Genomic DNA, 24,433 nt, shown 5'->3' with positions numbered 1-24,433 from the left:
GGAAATTGAGGGAGAGCAAGTGTTTGCCCTCATGAATGCACACACCAGCCTCTCCGGTGCAGGGGCCAGATACCTGGAGTGCTAAAGTGCTTTTTTGGCTGCTTGAAATGAATGGCCAGCTGTAGAGACAACAGGAGCAGGACAGGAGAGGGAAGGATGAATGATGGCTGCACTGTGGGTCACAAAGAGATGTTGGAGGCTGGTGGTGATGGTGGGCACAGAGCTGGCATAAGCCTCTGTGGCCACCTGCACCACCATTCAGGTGACTGAGCAGCAACTGTTAGAGGGGAAGGAAAAAAAGCCACAAAACCAGAAAAAGAGCTGGCCATCCATCCCAGACATGGTCCTGCTACATGCCAATTTGGTAGTAAGGTCTGGCGCTCTGTGCTGTGTCTTGCTGATAGCCACTTGTGCCTCCTGCCTTTTGGGGTCCCCAAGCACCCGCTGAGCTCCTGTTGGCTCACATCTGCCCACTGCGCGGAGCACGGATGGGCCCGGGCGCTCCGCGTGATCCCTGCTGCGGCCAGGCGGCGTGGCGGGGTGGTTGTGCCGGCCACGCGAGCAGGCGCACACAAAGGGTGCTCTCCTGAGCGGCTCCACCGTGACCGCCCAGCCTGTCTCTTTTTCTGGAAGCTGCGGCCTGCAGGTTGTATTCCGGTCCTTTTCTGTTGTTGCATTATTCGTCATTCTTTTCTCTGGCTTTCGTAGAACTGTCTCTCCCACTTTCTGGGAACGGTGGATTTAAAGGGGTGAAGAGCAGTAACAATAGTGTCTTCCACTGAGAGGTTTCCACAGGTTTAACCAAAGGAGGCAAAAGATGCTTGAAAGCATCGCGCAGCAAATCTGCACTGTGGATAGGATAGGATTCGGGTCAGCCAAGGGTTTTCTGCGCTCTGCCTTCCCCAGGCCAATGTGTGTGCTGGTAGGTTGATACGTGCTTGTTTATGTGCGGGTACAGAGAGCTCGCGCCCTCAAGCCTCTTTCAGAGAGACCTTAACGTGGGACCTGGGTTTCTTGAATGCTCTTAACATCCTTATCACAAGAGAGTCTCGATTTTTTTTGTTACATCTCTTACAATTTGCTTACACTTCTGTTACACATTTTTCCCCCTCCTTGTTTATGGTAATTCATTTATTTTTGACAATGTAAGAAATACTACATATGATGAGTTGCTGAGAGTGCTGTTCAGAATATTTTCTGAATATTTCTGGGTCAATTCACAGGCTACTACTTTTTCATGGTATGTGTTTTTCCTTATGCAGTAGTTCATCAGGCTTAAAATTTTAGTTTTCTCAGCCTCTGGTTAAATACTGTTCCTTCTTAATAGAGGTTTTTTGAAGGGCAGGCTTTTTAAAGAAAGGTAGATTATTTCTACATTTTTGTAGAAATGATATCTTTTTTCCATTAATATAGTCATTGGTTTTTATGGTTGTTAAGTTTTCCTGTCTTGCTTCATGCATAGCACAGACCATTGAATTTTGTCTAGTAATTCTCACATTAAGCTTAATAATTTGTGGATGGTAGTGCAGCTGTCGTGTATGGACATTTGCCATTATAATTTTTAAAAAAGTCTGTAATAATTATGAATAAGACAAGGTCTGTCCATCACTGATCCAGCTTACTGTGCCATGGGAAAATTCTGACATGGTTATATACTTTGGTTTTTCTCCAAATTACACTGGGTTTAGCTGGCTGTACAGGGAGGCTAAAGCAGCTAGATGGGTGGTTTTCTAACACAGAAGAGCGTCTTTCTCAATAGCTATTTATAGATGTGTCTAGGCAGCCATTGCTTTTGAATGTGTTCTCAAGATTAAATCTGGCCTTACACTTTTATAGCATTTATAAGGAAGTTAGCACTTCCCCTTAGGATTTTCCACATAGTACATATAACCCTGCCAGAACTTACAAGCTGCAGACACAATAGCCTGGTTACTAGAAAACTGTGTCACTAGCCATGTGAGGATTTCCATAGCCAAGAAGCTATTCTATATATACATTTCCAGTCAGACTATTACTCATTAAACCCTGAAAATATCAGACAATAGAAAGCAGAGCTTATCATGGTGGCTTCTTGTTGTCTCAGGTAACTGTGGACTTTTGAAACCATAGAAAGTGCTTGGCTCAGAAAAATCAGACCTTTTCGTTTGAGTTATAAACCATGTTGGGGTAGTCGTTGCTGTCTTAGCTTCAGGAATTCTTCCATGCTGACAATGTAATTTTTACTAAATCAAACGCCACTGTGGTGTGCGTATGTAGACTTTGACAAATGCTGGTATGAACCAAATTGCAGTTAGTGTGCAAATATCCTACAAGATTCTTAATTACTTTCTGTGCTGGATTGTACAAATGGAAGAATTTATTCCCCACCAGAGAAGTTCGCATCTAAGAGTACAAAATTCTGGTTTTCACACAAGTCAGGGCATCATAAGGTATATTTATATTTAGTTATAAAAGTGCGGAAATATACAATTAATGATGACAAATGAGGACATCTTTCCTAGCTATTCAAAGCAACCCAATCAGAAAGAAAAGTCAGAGCATCAAGGTGTCTTGCCTCACTATATTTGCCTTGGTCTGAGGTGTATGGGAAGCATACGTTACTACTCCGTAAAGTCTGTGGCCAAAAGTTTTTGCATTAGACGCAGGTTATAAAACCTGCCCTAACACATTTGAGGGGCTGTATTCCAAACGTCCACAAGTAAAAGAACCTCACCAAAAAACACACCTCTGGTCATCACCCATATCCTTTACAGGAGCAGTGAGCACTTTTGGAACAGGAAGAATTGGCGTCCTTAGAACCAGTTCTCCCCCAACCTGAATATACAAACCAGACTGGACCTCAGTGGTTTGCAGTGCCTGAAGCTCTCTACCGTAATGTTTATAAGACTATTGTTTGGAGATGGTGCCTGAACTTGCTCAGCATAACTATCTACCCACTTGTGCTTCATCAAACACTGCATTCAGAAGCAATTTTGATTAGGAAGTAGGTTCAGCACAATTGCAAGTGAGGCCACTTGCATCGCTCCCAGGAGCCCAACCAAAGACAAGGACATGCTGAAAAGGAAGTTTGTGCTAAAAATAATTGTGACCTTCTTGAATCAGCGTCTTTCTGAAATTCTACTGAAACAAAACAGATCTTTCCCCTCTTGTATGGATAGCAAAACTCATATTATGTTTGATAATTGCCTCCTGGTGAAAAGCTACCTTTGGATGCAGCTTGTGTCCTGCTCATGTTATTTTATTGGCACAGGCACTGATACAGATGTCGGCTTTAAACACTGACAGGTCAAAACAGGCATATTTGGATTTATTTTGTATGAATTCCAACAATTGTGTTAGTGTTACAGCAACAGAGAATTAAACATTTTTCTCTCTTCCTTCCCTTCCTTTCCCAGAAAATACCCTTAAGAATGACAGAATTCCTGATACCTAGACATCTTTGTGCTATTAATCTCTTAGGAGGCCATAAGAGAGTACATTTGTTGATTAATTCTTTTCAGTTAAAAAAAAATCCAGGCCATAAAGTACAGAGTAAGCATGTTGGAATTTATTAATTTTCCTGGAGTCTCTCTCCTGGACATATTTACATAAGAGTAGTGCATCTGTGTGAATAAGCAGGGGAGTGATGGTGCAGAATCACCTGTTAGAAGTTTCTAAAAATGCCTAGTGTTGTGGCTGAGGTTTGTCTGCAGTACCTTGGTGCTTTCCTCGCGGCGTACACGCATTGTTGGGTAGCGGGTGATGTTACTGCTGATGGGCAGCAACAGAAGCAGCTGCTCTTCTTGCCCCAGCATCCTACTGCGAGGCAATGTTGGTTTGAATTGTCAGCATGCAGACCGGCAGTGGATGAATAAGGTCTACATGGAAGAATGGGTTTGCTTGATAAGTTTCCTCCTGTTAAACTGTTGCTCCTCATCCGTATTTCAAAGGATAGTTTTGCATTGGGTGGTAGTAATGGCAATTGAAATGTTTGTATATTAAGATAAGATACTCCCTTGCTTCACTGAGTAGTTAGAAGCGCAAAATTTTGAAAATAGCAAAATTACATTTCAAAAAATTATGTGAAGAGAATGAAATTAACTCCTTTTCTGTTTATATCTGTATATAACAGAGATAGAGAGATATTATCTTTAGTTCAAACCCTTTGAGGGAAACTGTGTTTCCAAGTATTACACTTGTGTCTGATGTTTATTTCTGCTTTGGGCATTCCTAAGGGGCATGAATGAAGCTCCACTGGGCACAGAAACAAATAGAAAGGAACAGTTCCTGCCCTAGAGAGCTCATGGTGAAGACAACACGTAGGAGGTGATTAGAGAGACAAATGGAGGAAACAGGTAGAGAAAGTGTCTGCAGGCAGGCACTGCTGTGTCAGTGGTCGTACATTGCTATCAGCTTAAGGAGGTACTAGATGGAGCAAGTATGTGCTATTGTGCTGTGTTCATTCTCACATGTGATATGAGACACTGACTGTTTCTGTATTACGCGACGTTATTCTTGCTCTTTTATCTTTGTTGTCCTCTGACATTGCTTGGTTGGGGGATCGTTCAGTGCATCATATTAAATTTTATTTTTTCTGGACTCAGGCTTTGATTAATGAAAACAGAGAATCAGCCAAGTTTCCAATTTATGTGTTTGAATAATAATAAGCAGGCATAGAGTGTAATAAATCATTACTCCTTATGGAATATATTGCCCTACAGTGAAGTCTCTATTCCAATTCAGCTGTAAGATCTGAAACTTTATTTAAAAGCAAGTATCCAATAAGTCAAATTAATTATTGTGACAGCTTTAATAGGATAAATGCTGAGGAATCAGCTCTGTCTGTGAAATTGCAAGTCAAAATGCAACATTCAATGCTGTTTCTGGTATAGGGAAAGGAGACATAGGTGTCTAATATTAAATGGCGTTGCAGAAGGGCAAGTTAGCACTTTGTTTGCCAAATTAAGTTTCAAAGACTATGTAGGTTACGAAGTTTGACTTTCTGCCCATAAATCTTGAATGATTGATGAACTACTGTAAAATAGCTTTGTTCAAAAAGAATCTTTGGCAGGTGGCATCAAAGGTTTGAAACTCTGGGAGGGATGAAAAGAAAACCCCATTTTTACAATGATTTCCCCTGCAGATCAGCGCCTACATGAAATTTGCCTGGGAATTATGAGCTATTTACTGCACTATGTGCTGTTTTTTTTCTCACTATATCCAAAGGCCTCTGTGGTTCCTTTTATCTTCAAGATTTAGGGATGGGGGGTGGTACATGAAATGTGAATGAGCAAAAGCATCAATAGAACACAGGGAAAAATGTGTTTTTAGACAGTTCTCTTCACCCTTATTTTATCACAAGTTTGAGTATTAGTTTTATGGCACCTGAATTTATGGGCACATATTTTTATAGTAAAGCCCAATGACATGTTCTGCATGCTCTATCAAGCCTTCTCGGTGTTTCCTCGTTTGATTCACAACTCAGAAGGGCATGAATCAGTCCTGTAGTGTAACCCGTAATCTCTTTTTAACATGAATAATGTAGTGTATTTTTTTATTTATGGTGTGTGTCGTCATCGAATTGTGTCTACCTAGCCAAATAAATGGCAGGCTAAATATCTGCTGAAAAACTTGTCAGTTCTTGATCAGTGCAAAAGACAAAGTTTCTTTTTTGTGTCCAGGCAGCTGAGACAGAAAATTCTCAGTAACACACAAATATTGAGGTCTCTCTCTCTTCAACCAAGACATGGCACCAGGGCATGGGCCAAAGTGGAAATGGTCTGGCCGGGCAGTTCCTGCTTGGAAATGCAACATATCTCCTCAGTTATGGTGAAAGGCTCAATGAGAAGGAAAGATCACTTTGTTTTGCATTGGCTATTCTAGTTTTCTGTGTGCACTGGTAGAAACTGCATTGATATAAATCACTTACGCTCTTGTTTGTCTTCCACAGGGTGAAGTGCAGAAGTGAAACCTCCCAGCTGAACTACTATGAGGTCAGAAACCTTGCTGCTATATTTCACACTGCTACACTTTGCTGGGGCTGGTTTCCCAGAAGATTCTGAGCCAATCAGTATTTCGCATGGCAACTGTAAGTATAAACTCCAGAGGTCTTAATTTCCTTAGTACTTATCAGCAGACTCCCCATTAACAATATTTTATTACAGTTGCAATAAATGAAAATGTTTTCCCCGTCTCGCCCAGGCCAGCCAATTTGCATTCTCCAATATTAGTAGAAGAGCAAGATTTTCTCACCGTCGCTTATGATTACTGGGTGGTGAAATGCTTGTTCCTCAAAAACAGGAGTGTTTCTCCTCCTCAGACAGGCACTTCAACAGCATAATGAAACCCAATTTCTTGTTTTATCTAGCAGCAAATGAGGGAAGTTTTTTTTTTTTTTTTCGTGATCAAAGAGTTCCTCACCTTTTGTGATTTGTGAAAACAATGTTCTGGATAACCAGTCAAGCACCTCAGGATATCAAGTGTAGCACACTAATGAAACTAAGCTGTGAAAACATATTAATTGATCTAACACAAAGAACCAAACTTATTCCTTCAAGCTCTGATGGATTCCACTTTAGCATTTGGCATTTTTGCCTAGAAAGCTTACTGTAAATTTTGACTTTAAAAAAAAAAAGAGCAAGAAAAAATCCTTTGTAACAGAATCTCTCCTTTTTCTTACTGCTTAAAGTAATTGGCAGGTTCTCCAAATCTAGGGTAACAGACAGCTGCAAGTCAGTATGGAGATTTAGTGGCTAAACAGGTGGAGAGCTTTCATAGCATATGACCATGAAAAACAAGCTTAGCATATGTGATTATTCCTTACTTACCACAGCTCAATTGTGATTACACCAAAAAACAAAGTCCTCTGAACTTCCAAGGGTTCAAATATTTAAAAGGAAGCACTTACATCTGTAAAAGCGTGTTAATGAGTGGTAAGTCGGCTGTGGGTGGTAGGTTTATGTTAGCATCTTACTTTGAATCAGGAGTTTGATTTTGAAGTGAATATGCTGATGGTCCTTGCTTTATGGGCCTTGGTTAAAAAAAAAAAAAAAAAACCTTTTTGGATAACACTAAGCTGAAGGACAGACTCCAGCAGCACACTTAATGTGCTCCCACTGCTCATAGGCATCCAGTCCATGGAGCAAGACTAGAGATGCTGTGAAGTAAAACTAAAACATATCTATTGTGACCACTTGTTGTTTAAGTACCTCCAGTCAGGTGGTGCTAATCACCTTTGCTAATGTAGACTTACCCAGTCTTAATCATTTGGGAATTTGGATTACTTCTGTCTCTCCATCACAGAGCGCTGAGATCTGCACAAATGTACAGGCTCCTGCTTATGTAAAACCAGTGAGGTATAAAAGAAACAGCATTGAAAGCTTGAAAGTTAAAACTTGGCGCTTTGCATATAAATCTTGGTCAGAAGGATTAAGCTTCTGAAAATAAGTCCTGGCTGAACTTTGCTAATTTGTTTCTCCAGAAATACTCAGCACCTGGTTTACAGGGAGCTTACTGTTTCTGTCCAGTGCTATCATTAGGCTTTCTGACACAGGGCAGTCTGAAGTGCTCTGCCCAAGCCACACTATGAATCCGAAATTTCACTAAGTTTAACAGGGAAAGCATTTTTAGAGGACAATAGCTGAAAACATCGGAGCGGTAGCTGAGGGAAGAGACAGACTCCTTCAAGCCATCTCCACACTTGTGGGAAAATATTTTGTTGGAAAAAGCCACAGGCATGGCTGAATATAATACACACATGAAGTGGTTTTGTGTTTATGCTACTGCTTATCAGAGATTTGGACTCCTCCAGTCTTCCAGTTGTCTTTTGGTTTACGTTGCTCACCCCCAGGTTGTGTATCTTAGGTGTCACAGTCATGTATACAGATTTAACAGCAAGAAGACTCTTAGACAAAAATGATCACTCTTTTTATAGGCAGTACACACAGATCATCTTAGCTATGTTAAAGGTCTCAGCAGATAAACCACTGGAAAAAGCAAGTAAATGCTTCCTGCTGACTAGTAGAGCAAGGGGACAAATCTCACTTGTTGAGAACATGAACTCAATACCAGGCTTCCAGTCAGAACTACTGTCCAGTTGCCAAAAGAGTGGCAGTCTCAAACTGGTTGCCAAGATAATATGCAGTGACTTTCATTTTATAAGGCTCAAGCAATGGCTAACCACAGTTTCTCAGAAATCCCCACAGCTGCTCTACAATGGCAGCCTGATCCTGCAGGAAACCCGTGGAGCTGGCAGTTTACACCGAGCAAAGCCAGGGCTTTTGCTCTAACCGATCGAGCCTTTGTGGTGATTGATGGCCACTGTAAAACAGCTTTGTCTTGCTAGATGCACTTTGGCAGCCAGAAGTCAACATTTAAACTCTGCAAGCAGTGAAAGAAAAACTGTGAGAAAGTGCTGAATACCTGTATGCCAGAGCAGCTCTGAGTTCTAAAAAGTCACCATTTTCATTTTCTAAAAATGTACCAACTTTCTCCTCTATAACTGCAAACAGCAGCTGTAACCCCGAAGAACTGTTCGTCCGCCTGTGCTTGTACCTTCCTACACAAAGCTATACTGCTGGGAGAGGAAAAGAACTGGAGTTTTGGGCAGTAGGGTTGCTCTGTGTTAACATGGTTTAACCTTGTGATTCTGTTTTGCCTTTTGCTTCTTCTTGGTGAACCTTTTTTCCCTTCTCACAGATACAAAACAGTATCCGGTGTTTGTGGGTCACAAGCCAGGACGGAACACCACGCAGAGGCACCGGCTGGACATCCAGCTGATAATGATCATGAACAGAACACTCTACGTTGCTGCTAGGTCAGTAACCCACCATTTCTTCACTGCCCCTTGCTGTTTTAGAGTGAGAAGGAGGGAAAAAAAGGAATATTTCGAGCTCATTTCAGCCAGATATTTTAGTTCAGGATTTTCTTACCGTTGTTAATAAGACATGCTAGAAACTTTCTTAGTCAATGAAGTTCTTGCGAGGCTCAGTCTTGCAAGGTGCTGAGCCATTCCTTTAAGGGCTGCCCACCTCCCTCTGAATGCAGGTTCATGGAGCTTGCCAAAGGAGTCGTTCAGGATCATCACGGAGAGAGTTCATGTTCATTATCTCCTTACAGAGCCTCTAATTTTGTTTGTGCACTCAAATATTTTCAGTTTTTAGGGAATGATCCTGCTGGTGCACAAATGCATATTTGATTAAGTGTTCTTAAACTTCAGAGTTACTGTTTCAGGCACGTTTTAAATATCACAAAACAAAAAAGAGAAAAACATGTTTGCTACTGTTCTTTTGATGTACTCAGCAAGGTTAATTGAATTTGGTTTCTGGATTTTTCTGGCAGAGAGCTATACTATGCAAATACAAACACATACCTTCACATTAAAGTTGCACATAGAGCCAGTATTTAGTTTGCGTAGTTCAGCAAAGCATTATCTGCTTCAGTGGAGCTATTCTGATTTATATATTTATTTATTTTTATTATATATTTAAACTTTTATGTAGCTGCCAGACTGAAACAGATCAGACATTAACACTTCCCCTCCCTGACTGTTCTTACCAAAGGAGCTTGACAGTCTCAAGGTGGGAATTATCTGATGGGTACAGGGTAAATACATTCAGTACCCAGAGTAATGAGGGTGGGAAGTCCAGCTCGGTAGCCCTTGGGCCCAGATCCTGTTTGGGGCCTGCCTACAAGCTGCCCTGCAGCCACAGCCTGCTCTCGGCCTGCTTCCTGCTCCTTCTGGAGCCGAGCAGGACCCCGTTGTGCGCGCCGCGGAGGCCAGGCTGTTGCTGCAGATGGGAGCAGTGGCGGGTGGGATGCCCGGCGCGGAACGGGAACAGCTGCCCAACAGGCAGCCGCTGGCCCAGCGACAACCGCCGGCCCCAGAGCCCTCAGAGCTGCCGGGAGCTGCCCGACTTTCCTCTCGGAGAGCTACTCCCTGTCTCCTGGGTGGCTGGAGGTGTCCCGCAGCGGGGATCTGGCCTTGACTTGGCATGGAATAATTAGTTGCTTTCACCAGGAGGATCACTGAGTGCAATTTCTACATGGTCACTTTTCTGACTATTATAAAAAACTAAAAAACTGCAGGACTACTTGCGTATATGCCTAGGCCCTGCAGCTTTATCTGTTGAGTTTGGGTTCTTTAGGCTTTTCACATACATGGCACACACATCCTGTGTCACTGACTTTTGGGTTCCCACTGTCACCAACCCAGTCGGGATTTCTGCCATGTTGCCCTTCCACTGCAATTATTCCCAAATGCAACAGTAAAAGTAGTGGAGGTCTTGCAGCCAAGAAGGTGGGTATTGAGGTTTTTAAACAAGGAACATATGTTTTTTTTTTACTGTGACAGTGACAAAGCCCCGGAACAGACAGCCCAGAGAGGTGGTGGAGTGGAATGGTGGTGGAGTCTCCTTCTCTGGAGATCTTCCAAATCTGCCTGGCTGCGATCCTGTGCCCCATGCTCTAGGTGTCCCTGCTGGAGCAGCGGGGGTTGAGATAGATATCTTTATATGTTTTCTGAACACCACCAATTTATTTTTTCAGTACTGCTTTTTCCTGATTAGGTCATCACACTGCTGTTTGCATGTGCACTCCCTTCTCCCAGGTAGCTCAGCCTTCTTGTTTGACACATACAGCTTCCAGGCACAGAAGGCACCAAAAGCTCATGTCAGATCTAGTATCTGCAGTGCAAAGCATCCCCCCAGGAAATGACGGGCCACCTGGGCCTGCCCCTGGTTTTCCCTTTGTGTCAGTTCTTGGCAAAGAATGTGTGGTTACGCAACGTGGCACTGCGGTTTCTTTTCTTCCATGGGGTATTTGGATTCATGTTGTGAATGTTTTTGTTGGCCAGGCCGCAGCTAGACATCCAGGTTCTCTGAATCTTCTCCCTTCCTCAGGGAACTGTTGTGGACTTGGTTGCAGGGTACAAAGAATGGGCAGTCCCACAGGGAGGCCTCTCTAGGCTTTACTCAGCTCCTTGCTACTTTTAGTGTGATAAAGAGCAGCGGTGGGAATGGAGTTTTTTGAAAAGTAGTGGCAGGATTTCCTTCTTTTCATGGCTGAGTTCCCTTTGCTTTCCTTATTTGTTTTCTTTTAAATCAGCAAATTATTTGCAAAGAGAAGGTGGTAAATCCGCTTTGCAGATTTTACACTATTGTACTTATAGCTTGTTCCTGGGCTGAAAGATTGACGCAACTGTAGTGTTGCAGTGCCCAAGCAATTGCTTCCATAACAGGAAAAGCCTTCTAAATATTTTAGGATATGCAAGTACTGTGTTTAAAAGTTACATAAAGAATGCAGATGTTTGTGGGGTAATATGTGTGTTTGTATGTGTATATGCATTCTGTGTGACTGCGAATATTTGTAAAGTGTTATAATAAGAGAGGGCTTAGATATGCCTAGGAGCTAGTAACCTGAAAAAAGAAACAAAATCAAAATCTTATTCAAACACAAGAAATCTTCTTACCCTTTTCTCCTTCAGTAGGTCAAAAACTCTCAAGTGTATCTTTTTCCCTGCCCATGTGTCATTGAATCCCTGCTGGTCTGAGAAAACTATGTGATATAAGTTAAAAATCAAAGGTCATTTTTAACTTTGAGTGATAAACTCCAGGAAATGAGTCATCTTTTGATAATTAGTGTGAATGAAAGTTTATAGCTGTAACACTGCATCTCCTTTAGTGGTGGCAGTAAACCTACAGACTGAAACAAATGTGAACACAATCAAAGGTGTTTCTCAAAGAGCCTTGTAACAAGATTAATTAAAAACTGTAGTTAGCGTAAATCCCTTAGCTATGATATCAGTTGTTGCTTTCATATTGTTTTTAAGGTGTCTAAACACAGTGATACTAAGTTTACATGTGTTCCCAATTATTTGAAAAGCCATAAAAACAGGTGATTAACCGTTGAGAGTTTTGGGGCTGGGATTATTGGATTTTTTTTTTCTAATTTGCTTGCTTGTTTGTATGTTTTTAGAAAACCCAGTACCCAGCATTATGCTTTGCAGACAGTTTCTGTGCAGAAAATGGCAAACTTGGATTTAATTGCCTTTACTAATTTACTACTGAGTGACTGACATTGAATAAAATTTATTTGTCTGTCAGGTGAATGCAGGGTATGCATGCACTTCTCTTTTGGCTATTACCAATTAAAATTTGTTTTAATTTTGGAAAAGCTTCGATTTAAACCTGTTACTGCAGGATAGAGATACTCAACCTGTGTAAGTTAACTCCATTGAAGGCTGTGAAGCCCTGTTGCTCTGCTATCAGGATATCCAGCTCTAGTGCATAAAGAAACAACTGCTTTCTCTCTTCTCCGTGGAGGGGAATCTGTGTGCCTGTCTCTCTCTCTCTCACGCGTACACCCTTTTGTAAGTCCGCAATATCTCCTCCTCCCATGGCATTGTGTGGTGGCTGCTTTTGTTCGCATTATCTGTCACCTCTCATATGTACGTACAAAACGGTTTACTGAGCCCATGAAGCATCAGAGCGATTCCCTCCTCTCACAGTTACACATTTCCAGACGTTGTGCTGAGTGGCCAAGGGTCATGCACAGCCGGTGGCATTATTTAAATTCCCTTCCTCCACAAGACTATGCTATGGCAACAAAACCCAGTTCTGCTGACTGGAGGTGGGAAAAACGGAAGCCCTAGGATTAAGTCAATTTGTGTTAGAATAACTTAATTAGCAGCAAGCTGTACACATACATAGTAGATAGTAGGAGCTAGGCAGTAGTGGGAAAAGGAGGGCAAGGACAATCCCTTATTGTCTGTAGTTGCAGAACCCTCCCCAGAATTTGACAGCTCTTTCACTTTCTGTTGATGCTGTCAACAACTCTGTTTTAAATATGGCATGAGAAAATGATACACTGTTTGCTTGATTCTAACCTTCTTTAAGATGACCCCATAACACACCATCTGAATTTTCTTTGAGTTGCATGTTAAACCAGAAAGCAAGTCCACTAAAAACAAAAGAATCCTAAGTACTGTGGGCTAAGATTGGTAATTAGATTGAATAGCTGTACTGGAAGGGAGCTTTCAGAGGTCTTGCAGTGCATTGTTTTGTATGTAGTGGGACTAGCGTAAACAAAGAATGATGTACATACAAAGGAAATTGTGCAGTAATCTATGAAGCTGATATGCTAATAAGTAATTTTATTCCAGCACTGACCCTGGCCACTGCTGTGCCAATAAAGTTGGACAAATAATAAACTGAAGCATTAAACCCGTCTTGACAGTAAATGGCAGTTTGTACAGAGAGGAAAAAAAACCCGCAGCTCCTCATTTTGGCATCTTAACAAAGCAAACTGCCTCCAGTGCCATAGAAGACAGTAGGTTTTTTAAAAGCTGGTTCCCAGTAACAACGCTGCCCCTTTTCTCTACATGAGAAAAGTGTTGCTTATTTTTCGTATAGCTGAAGTGTTTTGTGTCTGCTTTAGTTAGAGACTAGCACTGTTTCCCGCAAACCTGATAAACTGAAACTAATCTTGGCAGCAGAGATCTCTAAAATGGAAACAGTCTGTATCCTACTTTCAGCAGGCTCCTGTGGAGACCCCTTCAATGCTGTGGATCATTCTCCAGCTGCACAACTTCCTGCGTTTTCAAAAAAAGTCAATGTTATTTCAAGGAAAAATGAGTTGCTCAGTGTTTTTCCTTTCCTTCTCCCCAGTTATGGCTGTGGGTTGGTGGGTTTTTCTGAATTATGGGCACCAGACAAAAATGTCCTTGTTTTCAGCTTACACACAGGAGAATGTTTAAAAATATCTCTTCACCTGAGCAGCTGAATCTATTTCCTCTTTCCAAGGAGAGATTGTCAGCTAATTGTAAGGAGAGCCAGGTTCTCAGGAAAGCGGGAAGGTAAATCACAAGCAAGAAGCATAAACTTGTTTCAGAGGAATATTTTGCAGTTTAATTTGACCATCATTGTGTGAAGAGAAGAATGATTCCTAGGAACGGTTTTGTGATTGTCAACCTTTTCCCTTCTATATTGTCAATCAAATTATCGTAGCTGAGGTTAGAGGCATAATTAAAAAAAAAAAAAGAAGAAAAGCATTAACCTCTTCTTAACCCAGAATGGCACAGGAAGCTGCCAAACGTTTTCTAAAGAGGTTTGCAGCTGATTTCAGAATATGTAAAAACATCTGCACACTAGACTATAGCATCTGGTCTAAGTCCTATACAGCAGACATGATATGTGGCTCATCTCATTTGTTCAAATAATTGCTTTAGGGAAATGAATTTGTTTGGAAGTTTTGTAGAATTTCTCCCTCTATCTCTCTTTCCTTTTTTTTTTTTTTTCCCCTTTAATTCTTAAAGGGGAGCAGATGGTTTGTATATGGAAATGTTTCACTGGAAAAGGCAGGCAACGCTGTCAGGATTGTTCCCTGGTAAAAACTGTGGTCTTTTTTGAATGGATTGTGGATAATCTTGTGATAGATAGCTCTCTTCATAGAAAATGAACTAGTTCATTTGACTTTGCATTCCTTTGCCTTTGTTTACAGGGACCATATTTATACTGTTGATATGGACACATCACATACAGAAGAAATTTATTTTAGCAAAGTAAGTAGCTTTTGTCGTGATCCAGAAACCAAGGACACTAGAACAAGTTTCAGATAAATAGGAAGATGACACTGTTTCAAACAACTTGCCAGTGCTGCTGTAAAAACTGTAATAATCAAGTAGGACGGCATTGCTAATAATATTTGGGGAAAGCTAAAATTACAGTCATGCCCTCTGTGAATTTCTGATAAGTGATTTAGCTGGGCTGATAAGCAATCCATACTGAAACACAGTGAGGTCCCTGCTGGAACATCCATCAACCATTTATTCATTTATATTCTGCAGCTTTCTAAAACTGCTGTACTATCCCAATTAAGTACACTTGAACTTTTGTCATAAAAAGCAAATGGTATTCACACATTTTCATGCACGCAGATTATGTTCACTGATGCAAGCACTCACTAAATAAAATCTCACTTTAGCACCAACTTGTAGATTCACATTATCTCCATGGGAGGTTACATCCAAATTAAGAAGAGCTTTGTCTGCATGGCCACATTGTACATTAACATACATGTACTAGAAGTGGCCTCCCTTCAGCTCCTTTGCATTGTATGCATGTTGTGTAATATGTGGCAAATACAGTCTTGATTTACTGGAAGATCATAGGAGTTTGGCCACTGAATGGATTGCACCACAGGAGGAAAAAAGTAGGGTTTTTTGTAGCTATCAATGATGCTAAAGATGAGTGTATGCCTTGTTACTCTTCAGAAAACTGAGGTCAAGGGCTTGTAGTGGAAAGAAAGTTCACCATCAATGTTTAAGCTAAGAATCCTTAGTGAATGCATATTGCCTCGGTTCATTGTTAGTTTACGCTGTCCGAGTCATGTCCAAAATCACGGTTATAATGTCAAAGCTGTTATTATAATCGACCACAGGTTTTTAAAATTAGCTTTATTAACCAGCCTGTGACATTTGACCAGTTCTTGTCTAATCACTTATCAAGGATTTCATGACTCTGTAAAATGGCTGTGTACAGAATCGAGTGGAGCCTCGAACAAAAATCCAGTCTGGGACTCACCTGTAGGTGTTCCAGAGGAACACTGTTAACAGTTAAAATCAGGAGTATTTTGTTAGGTAGAATGCTCTCTGAACTTGTTGGCTGACTTGAAGTGGTAAGAATTACCTGAATTTGATCTCTGTGCTCCTCTAGAATGTCCACTACAGAATACATGTTCCAGTAGCATTATGACAGGGTTTGTAGAATAAATTGTTTGTTCTGATTTGAAAATAAAATAAAATAAAATAAGAGAGAATGTAGCACTTTTAAGAAACGTGCATATATTTTTAAAAATTGGGCTATTGCTAAATTCAGTTGTTTGTAGGCTTCAAAAATGGGATCCTTTTCTAGTTTAATGAATGTGAAGCAACATAAAATTAAGTGAATGTTTTGCATCACTAGTTTTTCATTGTACTGGTGAATTAATCATGGAGAAAGGGTGCAGAAAGCTTTCAATAAATATATGTTCAGCAGCTAGTCTACCCTGGGGACTTTTACTTTTGAAATCAAATGCAACGACCTCTGGGCTCTAATTGATTTCTTTCTTGATCTTTGCAGAAATTGACATGGAAATCTAGACAAGCTGATGTAGACACATGCAGAATGAAGGGAAAACATAAGGTTGGCAATTTTCATTTCTTCTGCACCTGCCACTTTGGTTTAGCTGCTTGGCTATTATCTCTGACTGCTGTCTGTGATGTGGAATGGATCAGACCATTCGCTTCTTTGCTAGTAATTGCTTTTTCCATCACCTTATTGAAGGCATTAATTTACAAAAATAGTTTGCTTTTAATGTGATAAAACGTTATGACAGGAACTGCGGTAACATCCTGAAATACTGAGAGCTTTGGGAGTTTTGGACATAATGCTAGGTGTACTAATTTTGCCTCACACTGCCTCAAGAGCTAAGTGCTGAAGTCCATCCTTCCCTAGTAATTGACAGAGAAGTTTGTATAAAGCATCAGAAAGCAGGAATGTTTGCAAGTGTAGAAAGACTGAATTCGATCATACACCTGTTTTCTCCTACTGTAAATTAGGACTAACACAAGAGGGATCAAAACTGGGGGAAAACACTTTGTACCTGCTCCCTCCTCTAGTTATATCAATGCATTACTTCAACTTGTGATAGTATTTTACAGCAACATAGATGAGAGGAATATCATCTCTTTACTTTTGAGAAAAGCAGAAGCTTTGAAACAAAATTATTTTATGTGAACAATAGCAAAACCTGACCTACAATATGAATATCATATGCTTAGTCTTTTGCAACCATTTTTTTAAACCAGTAGAATGGTAGTTGTGCCTTCTTCACTGTCGATTAAAACACAGTTGAAATAAAGCCCAGAACATCACAGTGGCTACCATCCAATTTCAGTTTAGACCTGATAATGAAAGATCATAGCATAAAAATAATGGCAGACACCCTGAATGCAATAACTGAAATATTTTTTTATTATTTATCTTCAGGATGAGTGTCATAATTTTATTAAGGTTCTCCTAAAAAGAAATGAGGATACACTGTTGATTTGTGGAACAAATGCCTTCAACCCTTCCTGCAAGAACTACAAGGTATGTAATCTGTCTGTGGGATTTCATTTATGCCCTTCATTTCTATTGGATTTATTGTAACTATGCTGGCAAACAGTATGAGGTATGTCATTCAACAGGGCATCATTCAATTCAGTAGCATTCATAGTGGTTTCTGTCAATGCTACAAAACTCTGTGATGATTTGATTTCTGAGGGTTGTCAGATTGATGACCTACTTCTCTGCAACTCCTCCAAATCAAAGTTTATTGTCATTTCGCATTGCCCTTCATAGTTGTAAAGATCCTCAGTTCCATACTGAGGTTGCTCCTCAGAATGTCCCTAGGTTTGTTATTGACATGCCTATGTAATTAAGATGCTGAGGATTATTACTGGGATAATTCATTTTAAATGTCTCTATAGTATTGTTCTCAATTGCAAAGGCAGTTTGGAAGATGCTTAAGGACGTTGCACAGCAAAACACAGAACAATTAGTGTTCGGGACTCAGCAGCGAGGGAATCTGTGAAGATCCTATGGTATGGCACAGCAGATCTCCTTAAGAAAAGGCACAGGGGGAAGGAGAAGTGGATGTGTTCCTCACCAGCTGGGACTCCGCTACCCAAAACGTTATCTAGAGCATTGTATAAAACTAGGCTTGTCCTTGTATACTGGCCATTAATTCACTGACACTGATTTCTTCCCTAGATCTAGTGGGTTCACTGCATCTGCATATTAAAAGAGCCCACTTGTTTTCCATTTTCACAGACTTTTACTCCTGTAAACTGAAAAAGCCTTCACCTATGGATGTTTTTTTTTTTTTTTAGCAGCTTTGAAATGAATTGAGTTAGGCCATCAGTATCCAGACTCTGCTTTTCCAGATTCTGCTATGTCCAAAGGTTTTTTCTTATCGTCTTCAGGTAGAAGAAAATTCATGCTGCTTCTAATGAAGTCATAGCACATTTTTATTGACTCAGAAGTGTCAGAGTTATCAAAAGAAAACAGCATAAAGTTGTTAACATCCAGAAAAGCAACTTCCTTAGTGATATTCTTGTGCCTACTGCTCTTCTTTCCTTTCTCTTCGCTTACTAGTTACCTCATTTACTCACTGTAAGGGCTCTAAAAAAACAAGTTAGAGAAATTCAATGGAGTGTTGTCTTTCAGCCTGTGAAGGAAGAATGTTCTTCAAGTGCAAGCTTGCTTTGTGGTAATGGGTTGATGCACACACCTGGTGTAAAGCAGCAGGAACACAATAGGTGTTCAGTTAATTTCTTTTTCCTTTCTTGACGTCCTGCTTCTGGCATGCAGCTGGGCTTTCTGTTTTCAACTCTGTATTTAGTGTGCCACCAGTGCCTGTCATTGCCTAGTGCTCACAACAGTAATGCTGCTAACCAATTTCAAACAATCCTTTTGCTAGAAAGCTGCCTTTTAATATAAATACAGTTTCCCGTGGCATCCTAATATGAGGGATATAAATGTTCCTCCATTCTCTTACTTCGGATGTTTCATTCCCTGTCATATATGGCCTGCGCAGGTTGCCTCACCTGTGTGGAGCCATCAGGGCTGGGTAGTGTTACCTGTGGGAGTCTGCAGGTCACTCAGACACCCGCCCTTACGTAGCCTCTTTATATTTCCAGCAGTAGAGACAGGGTGCTAAAGAGGTGCCAAGCAGAAGATACGGCTGCCCTCAGCACTGTAAAGTGAAAGTGCAGATGAGCTTGGAATGTCAGGCTCAGCGCAGGAAGCCTTGCTCCAGACTCATTTCCTTTCAGCACCATTTGAAATGCTTTTCCATTCTAGCGTAAACACAACTAATTCTCTTCCATGGGCCTTGACAGAAAAGATACATGACAGAAAAAAATGATGACCAATTATCCGCTGAATTACTTGGATCCCATAACTTAGGAGCTAAAAGTTGATTGGAATAGCTGATAGTGATGGATGGGTTATTTTTCATGCTCTGCAATTTTGTACTGCAAGTGATTTATACAGTATAAGCTGTTCAAGTTACTTGAATATGCTAGAAATATTTTTACCCCTCGAATACTGTAATAGAAGAATCTTAGGCGGGTAAGAGCTGTACTTTTCCCCTGTAGCTCAGTAAACCCTCTTGAACTATGCGTAAAGTTGATCTGTATATTTGTATAATTATTACTACCTAGGGTGAATTCATTTCCCAGGAGTTACACTTAAGCCTGAGATTTTGCAGTTTCTGCACAGATTAATTCTTGCCTGATGGTAAGAGGATTTCTCCATGACACAGACTCCAGTGATACAGTTAGACTTGGAGAGCATCCTTCTAAGTACGCAAATCAAGGAAGAGAGGACCACTGTTGTGACTAGAGCAGAAGGATCGGACTGGAGGGAGAAAAATGCACATTCAGATAATTGTCCTGGTGTTGTCTCCTCTGACTGCTATGGGTTGCAGTCTTTTATAAGAGCGCTTCTGTTGAATCACTATCGAGGATAAATTTTGAATCCTTGCCAGAACTGCAGACCACAAAGCCTGCTGCAGTTCAGCAGGAAGCTAGTACACAGATAAAATATCAGACTTTTGTAAAATGTGTTGGGATTACCTCTAAAGGGATGACTGACTTGAAGGAGATGCTTTTCCAGATTGGTTTTATTTAATGCTGTGATTTTTGTTGGATTTTTTCATTCACAATCAGGAACATAGTTACAATACAGAAATCAACTTCTTTCCTGCCCAGAAAGCATCAAACATTATCATAAGTCACACCCCGTGTAATAAGTTCTATTTCTTCATCTGAAGAGCTCCCTTTTGTTTTTCAGATGGATTTGCTGGAGTCCCTGGGAGATGAATTCAGTGGGATGGCCAGGTGCCCCTATGATGCAAAGCATGCTAATGTTGCGTTGTTCGCAGGTAAAGGAGAATGACCATAATAATTTTTTGGCTTTCTGTCCTTCAGCCCAGGCTTGCCATAGCACCATATCTCTTGAATACAGAATGCCAAAATCTAAAAAGTGGCAAAGGGATAACGACTAAAACTAAGATCCATAAGGAAATCATTAGCACAGGAAACCTTGCTTTCTCTGAGATTAACTTCACTACCATAAACAACATTGCCTAAAGCCTCCATTTCCTGATTCAATATTTCAGTATTTCCTGGATTCATGATAATATAATGCAAGATCAGTGTGAGGCCTGATTTCTGGCATCCTGCTTCTTCTAAAGTCAAGGACAAGGCTTGTGTGAACTTTAAGGGGGAGAGGGGCAGGATATGCTACTTTAATATGTCCTAACCAAGTTAACAAAAGGAAATTGGGGAGCGTGCTGTGATGCCCCTTTTTCTAGATCCAGAAGGAAAGGGAAGTAGAATTTATTTTAAAGCAGAAAATATCATGACATTCTATCACCAGCTGTGGTAGAAAAACATCAAAGATCTTTGGTTTAGTAATGGTTTATGCTGCATGCAGCAAAATGCAGTTAACTCTTATTTAACTACTACAGTAGTTAAAAAAGTGGGTCATTATTAATGGGGATAATTTGACTGTTGATTGAAAAATGGTATTTTCTTACCTCTCCTCTTCATAGATTCACAATTAAATTGTTTCTTTATTGAATTTCTTTCACTGCGACAGTCCTGATCTTTCTTAAACTTTGCTGTGTAAAACCTAAAACAAAAGCCACCTCTGATAATGTCACTCCTTTTTAGTAGGTGTCACTAGAAAACGGCCTATCACTTACGTGAAAATATTTAGAGTTCCTCTGAAAGTTTTAAAATTTGTATGTATTCTGGTCACTTTAACTGAAAATCATATTTGTGGCTGCATTAATGACTACAATGTTAATGCTGGCATGACTTCCCTTACAACAGAGAGATTTTTAAGCAGAATGGAAAGACTTGTTTTACTCCCAGTAGTGGAAATCAGCAAGTCTGTTTGTTTCAAAACTAAGAGTGATGGTGGTGAAGATACATAATTTCTTAATTAAAATCAAAAGAATGTAAAGTATAAATTCTGTGATTGTAGCAGATAATTCACAGACCACGGAAATAGACATCTTCAGAGAATGATTCATCCCATATGTCTCAGATTTCTCTCTTAGGGCAGTCTGAATCACCTTTTGGAAGTGCCTTCTCTTCACACTGGCCAAAGAAGGAATTTATGACCAACATAGTCTAAACATTTACCTAACATGCAGCTAAAGTTAGGTGAGCTGAATCCCACTCTGTCACTGAAGAAGTCCTCTTGATTTTTGAAAAGAAAATATTCATTGAAATTATCATACCCTGTCTTAGGATAATTCAGAAGATTGGTTGAGTCTGATTAAATATATTCTTACAGAATATGTTCAGTAAATCTAGTAGCTTAAGAAAATCATTATTTTATATGCTTTACTTATTGATTCCCATGATGACTTTTCACGGTATGAAAAGCACTTCCATAACAGTTTAGGGCACTAATCCATCTCACCTTAGTCTTTTGGGTGCACTTGTATGAATATAGTTCTTGCAGCCAATGGCTCTTGTGACTGATATGTGCAAATTATAATTGGTCACATGGTCCTCAGGAATTTGGCAGGAAGAAAATGAGTGTATGATTATATTAACATGAGTTCAGACATCTTTATCTAAACAATTCAACATTTTATTCTCTTTTAAATTGTTTTTAGTATCTTATGTATCTTATTTGTTTTTCCTTTCCATTTTTGCTAAGAAAGCAATCCCATTTTAAAATAGCTGAATAATTATAAGGATTGTGGGATTCAGAGCAAAGGGTACAGTCCTGCTAATAAAAAACACCTTATTTTTAAACCTTGAATGGAAATTAAACATTGTCTGTAGCTACAATAAAGTACACTCTCACGAGATGCCATTCAAGGCCTATTAGCAGCATAGTCTCTGTCAAATTAGATGCAGGTGATCCTGAATTTCCATAGAGAAATTCACAACGGTGTCACAACTGCGACACATATTACTAGTCTTGTGTTGTGATGTTTGTGCTCTCACCAGACATCATGGTTACAATATATATCTCACAAGGTAGAATAGCCCATGTACTACAACTGACTAACATGTTTGGTAACAAATAGTGTCTTAAACTGTTCTCAGAGCTTATGCTGAGAGAGCTCACATTGGGATTCTTTTGCAACTTTTTGTTGTGGTTGGGGTGCTGTTTTGTAGAGCCTTTCTGATAATTTTTCTTCCAATGATTATTAAGAGAGAAAGATGAATAATTCACATGGCATATATCTAAAATGCATTTTAAAAAAAAAGGAAAAAGAAAAATAGATGGAAAATCTCAACCATCTCTTTGCACCACGGTTTTGCCTGGACTTCCTGACACTGTTTAATTTTTGGCCAGCAATTTTTGAGGGAGGAGTTGCACATTAAAAATCACAGATGGAGAAATTTGAATAAGTATCAATTAGCTGACAATCTCTAAGACTTGTCTAGTTTGCTTTCCCTGTTAAAGTTAACACTTCTCTGTGGGCAGCACCATATTTATTTTGCTCAGATCTGTAGGCAACTCTCTGACTTTGAGTCAGGTTAGAGAGTTTATGAGCCCTGAACTACAGGCACTTGCAGGGAAACTGGATGGGAAGCTTAGTTTGACTTATGTAAACAGCTAAAAGTATTATTTCATAAGATTCCTTTTCCCACAGCATTCCTCTGACACTATCCTTTTAAGGTTGGTGACTTTTATTCACTGTTCAATTCCATTTACCTAGCTGGTTTTTTTCTTCCCACTCCAGTGTTTCCAAGGAGATTTCTGATGATTTCACTTGTCCCTCTGCATTTGATTGATAAGAGAAAGTAATTACATTATTTCTGTTACTCCTCCCCTTTTCCTTCTTCTTTCCTTCCTGCTCAGAGGGAAAGCTGTATTCTGCCACAGTGACCGACTTCCTTGCAATAGATGCTGTCATATACCGAAGCCTTGGAGATAGCCCAACACTGCGGACAGTGAAACATGACTCAAAATGGTTGAAAGGTAGGCAAGTAAACTGAACACAACAGAAAAAGCAGCATCTCTGATGAGAATCTTGGATTCCTGACAGACCTCTTTTGTCATTTCATTTTGGCAACACTTTCTGGCAGAAAAAAAGAACTAAATTACATCTTTTACTTACACAGATTTATTTATCTCTTTTCCTCTTCTCCTGACCCCAAGTTGCTGTGCTTGACAGAAACTGTGAGCATAGCAGAGAAAAATATATTCCAGCCAGCTTTCCAAGCTGAAATCTGTCAATTTACAGCTACTGGATGAAAGAGTTGGAATTCGCAGGGCTTAGTGTTCTTGGCCTGTGCTTGAAACAATTTCTTCCCCGGGATTGTGTCAGGTAACAGTTGAGGGTTTGTGAAGCATAGAGCATTTGTTCTGCAACATTAAGATTCATCAATAAAAATAAAAGTATGGGAATTTTGCACAGGACCTTTGTTTTATAGTTTTCTGTTACTGTACAACTGCCATTGAATTAGATGATTTGTGTGCTCTAAATACCTTCCTTGTTAAGAACAGTGCTGTTTACTTTCACATAGGCGCTATGAATAGTTAACATTTGGAGTGACTCTAAACAGTGAACAAAACCATAGCTGGAAGGCCTTTTTCTGCACACCGAAATGTTTTGCCAGGTGTCAACTTTAGCCATCCCTCTTTGCTTGTTGCTACAGTCACGTATGGGCAGAAACAGTTACGTGGTTTGTTAGTCCCTCCACATTCAGCCATCAGGCCATGAAGAGCCCTGTTTGGACCCCAAAGGCATACCATTATATACCACATCTTTACCTTTTCTTGTCCGCTCTGAAGAGCAGACATGCTAGTGGCAAGTACTTGATTTCTTTGCATGGGTTCTCCACAGATTTGCCCCCAGGCATTCCAGACATTTATTCCTCAGTGGTGGCCTGCTGTGAAAACTGAGCAATTGTGCTTACAATGGACACTTACTCTTTAGATGGATCTGTTTTAGGTGGATCTTACTCTTTTAGCGTGGATCTGTTTGGCTTCTCTCTGCACCCTTAGTGTATTTGCACACCATATGATATACCCAGTGCCTAACAGAATGTCGTCCTTTTTCTAGAACCATACTTTGTCCAAGCAGTGGACTATGGCAACTATATTTACTTCTTCTTCCGGGAAATAGCAGTGGAGTACAACAGCATGGGAAAGGTAAGAGGGAAAACATTGCCCTGAATATCTTTGTGACATTCAGGAGGAGAAAAATATGCTGTTCTTGAACCAGTGCTGTTAGGAATGACCTTGAAATAAGAACCATAAATCATGATGACAAGGTCATAATTTGAGAAGATTCCTATTGCTCAAGCCAAAAGGTAGGTTGGAGTGAAATTTTGCACTGCCTTGAAAGGAAACAAGATGGTTTCTTACAGTGATGATGTATATTGGAATCT

General features: G+C 40.2%; 1 protein-coding gene across 3 annotated transcripts in view; it reads left to right on the top strand.

Moving 5' to 3' along the window:
* SEMA6A (semaphorin 6A) overlaps positions 1-24,433 on the top strand; it is a 112,104-nt gene that overhangs the window by 44,126 nt on the left and 43,545 nt on the right. For all 3 annotated transcript variants that reach the window (XM_088530302.1, XM_088530301.1, XM_088530300.1), the window contains exons 2-9: positions 5,930-6,067; positions 8,677-8,794; positions 14,476-14,536; positions 16,095-16,157; positions 17,004-17,105; positions 19,854-19,944; positions 22,899-23,018; positions 24,106-24,194. In XM_088530302.1, the coding sequence (XP_088386428.1) occupies positions 5,968-6,067; positions 8,677-8,794; positions 14,476-14,536; positions 16,095-16,157; positions 17,004-17,105; positions 19,854-19,944; positions 22,899-23,018; positions 24,106-24,194 (744 nt within the window). In that variant the 5' untranslated portion in view covers positions 5,930-5,967. The remainder of the gene's footprint in view (positions 1-5,929; positions 6,068-8,676; positions 8,795-14,475; positions 14,537-16,094; positions 16,158-17,003; positions 17,106-19,853; positions 19,945-22,898; positions 23,019-24,105; positions 24,195-24,433) is intronic.

The sequence above is a fragment of the Tinamus guttatus genome, unplaced genomic scaffold (assembly GCF_059628265.1).
Source record: "Tinamus guttatus ecotype Peru unplaced genomic scaffold, ASM5962826v1 Tinamus_guttatus_pri_ptg000365l, whole genome shotgun sequence".
NCBI lineage: Eukaryota > Metazoa > Chordata > Aves > Tinamiformes > Tinamidae > Tinamus > Tinamus guttatus.
The sequence above is the reverse complement of the archived record's forward strand: the minus strand, read 5'-3'. Positions and strand labels throughout refer to the sequence as shown.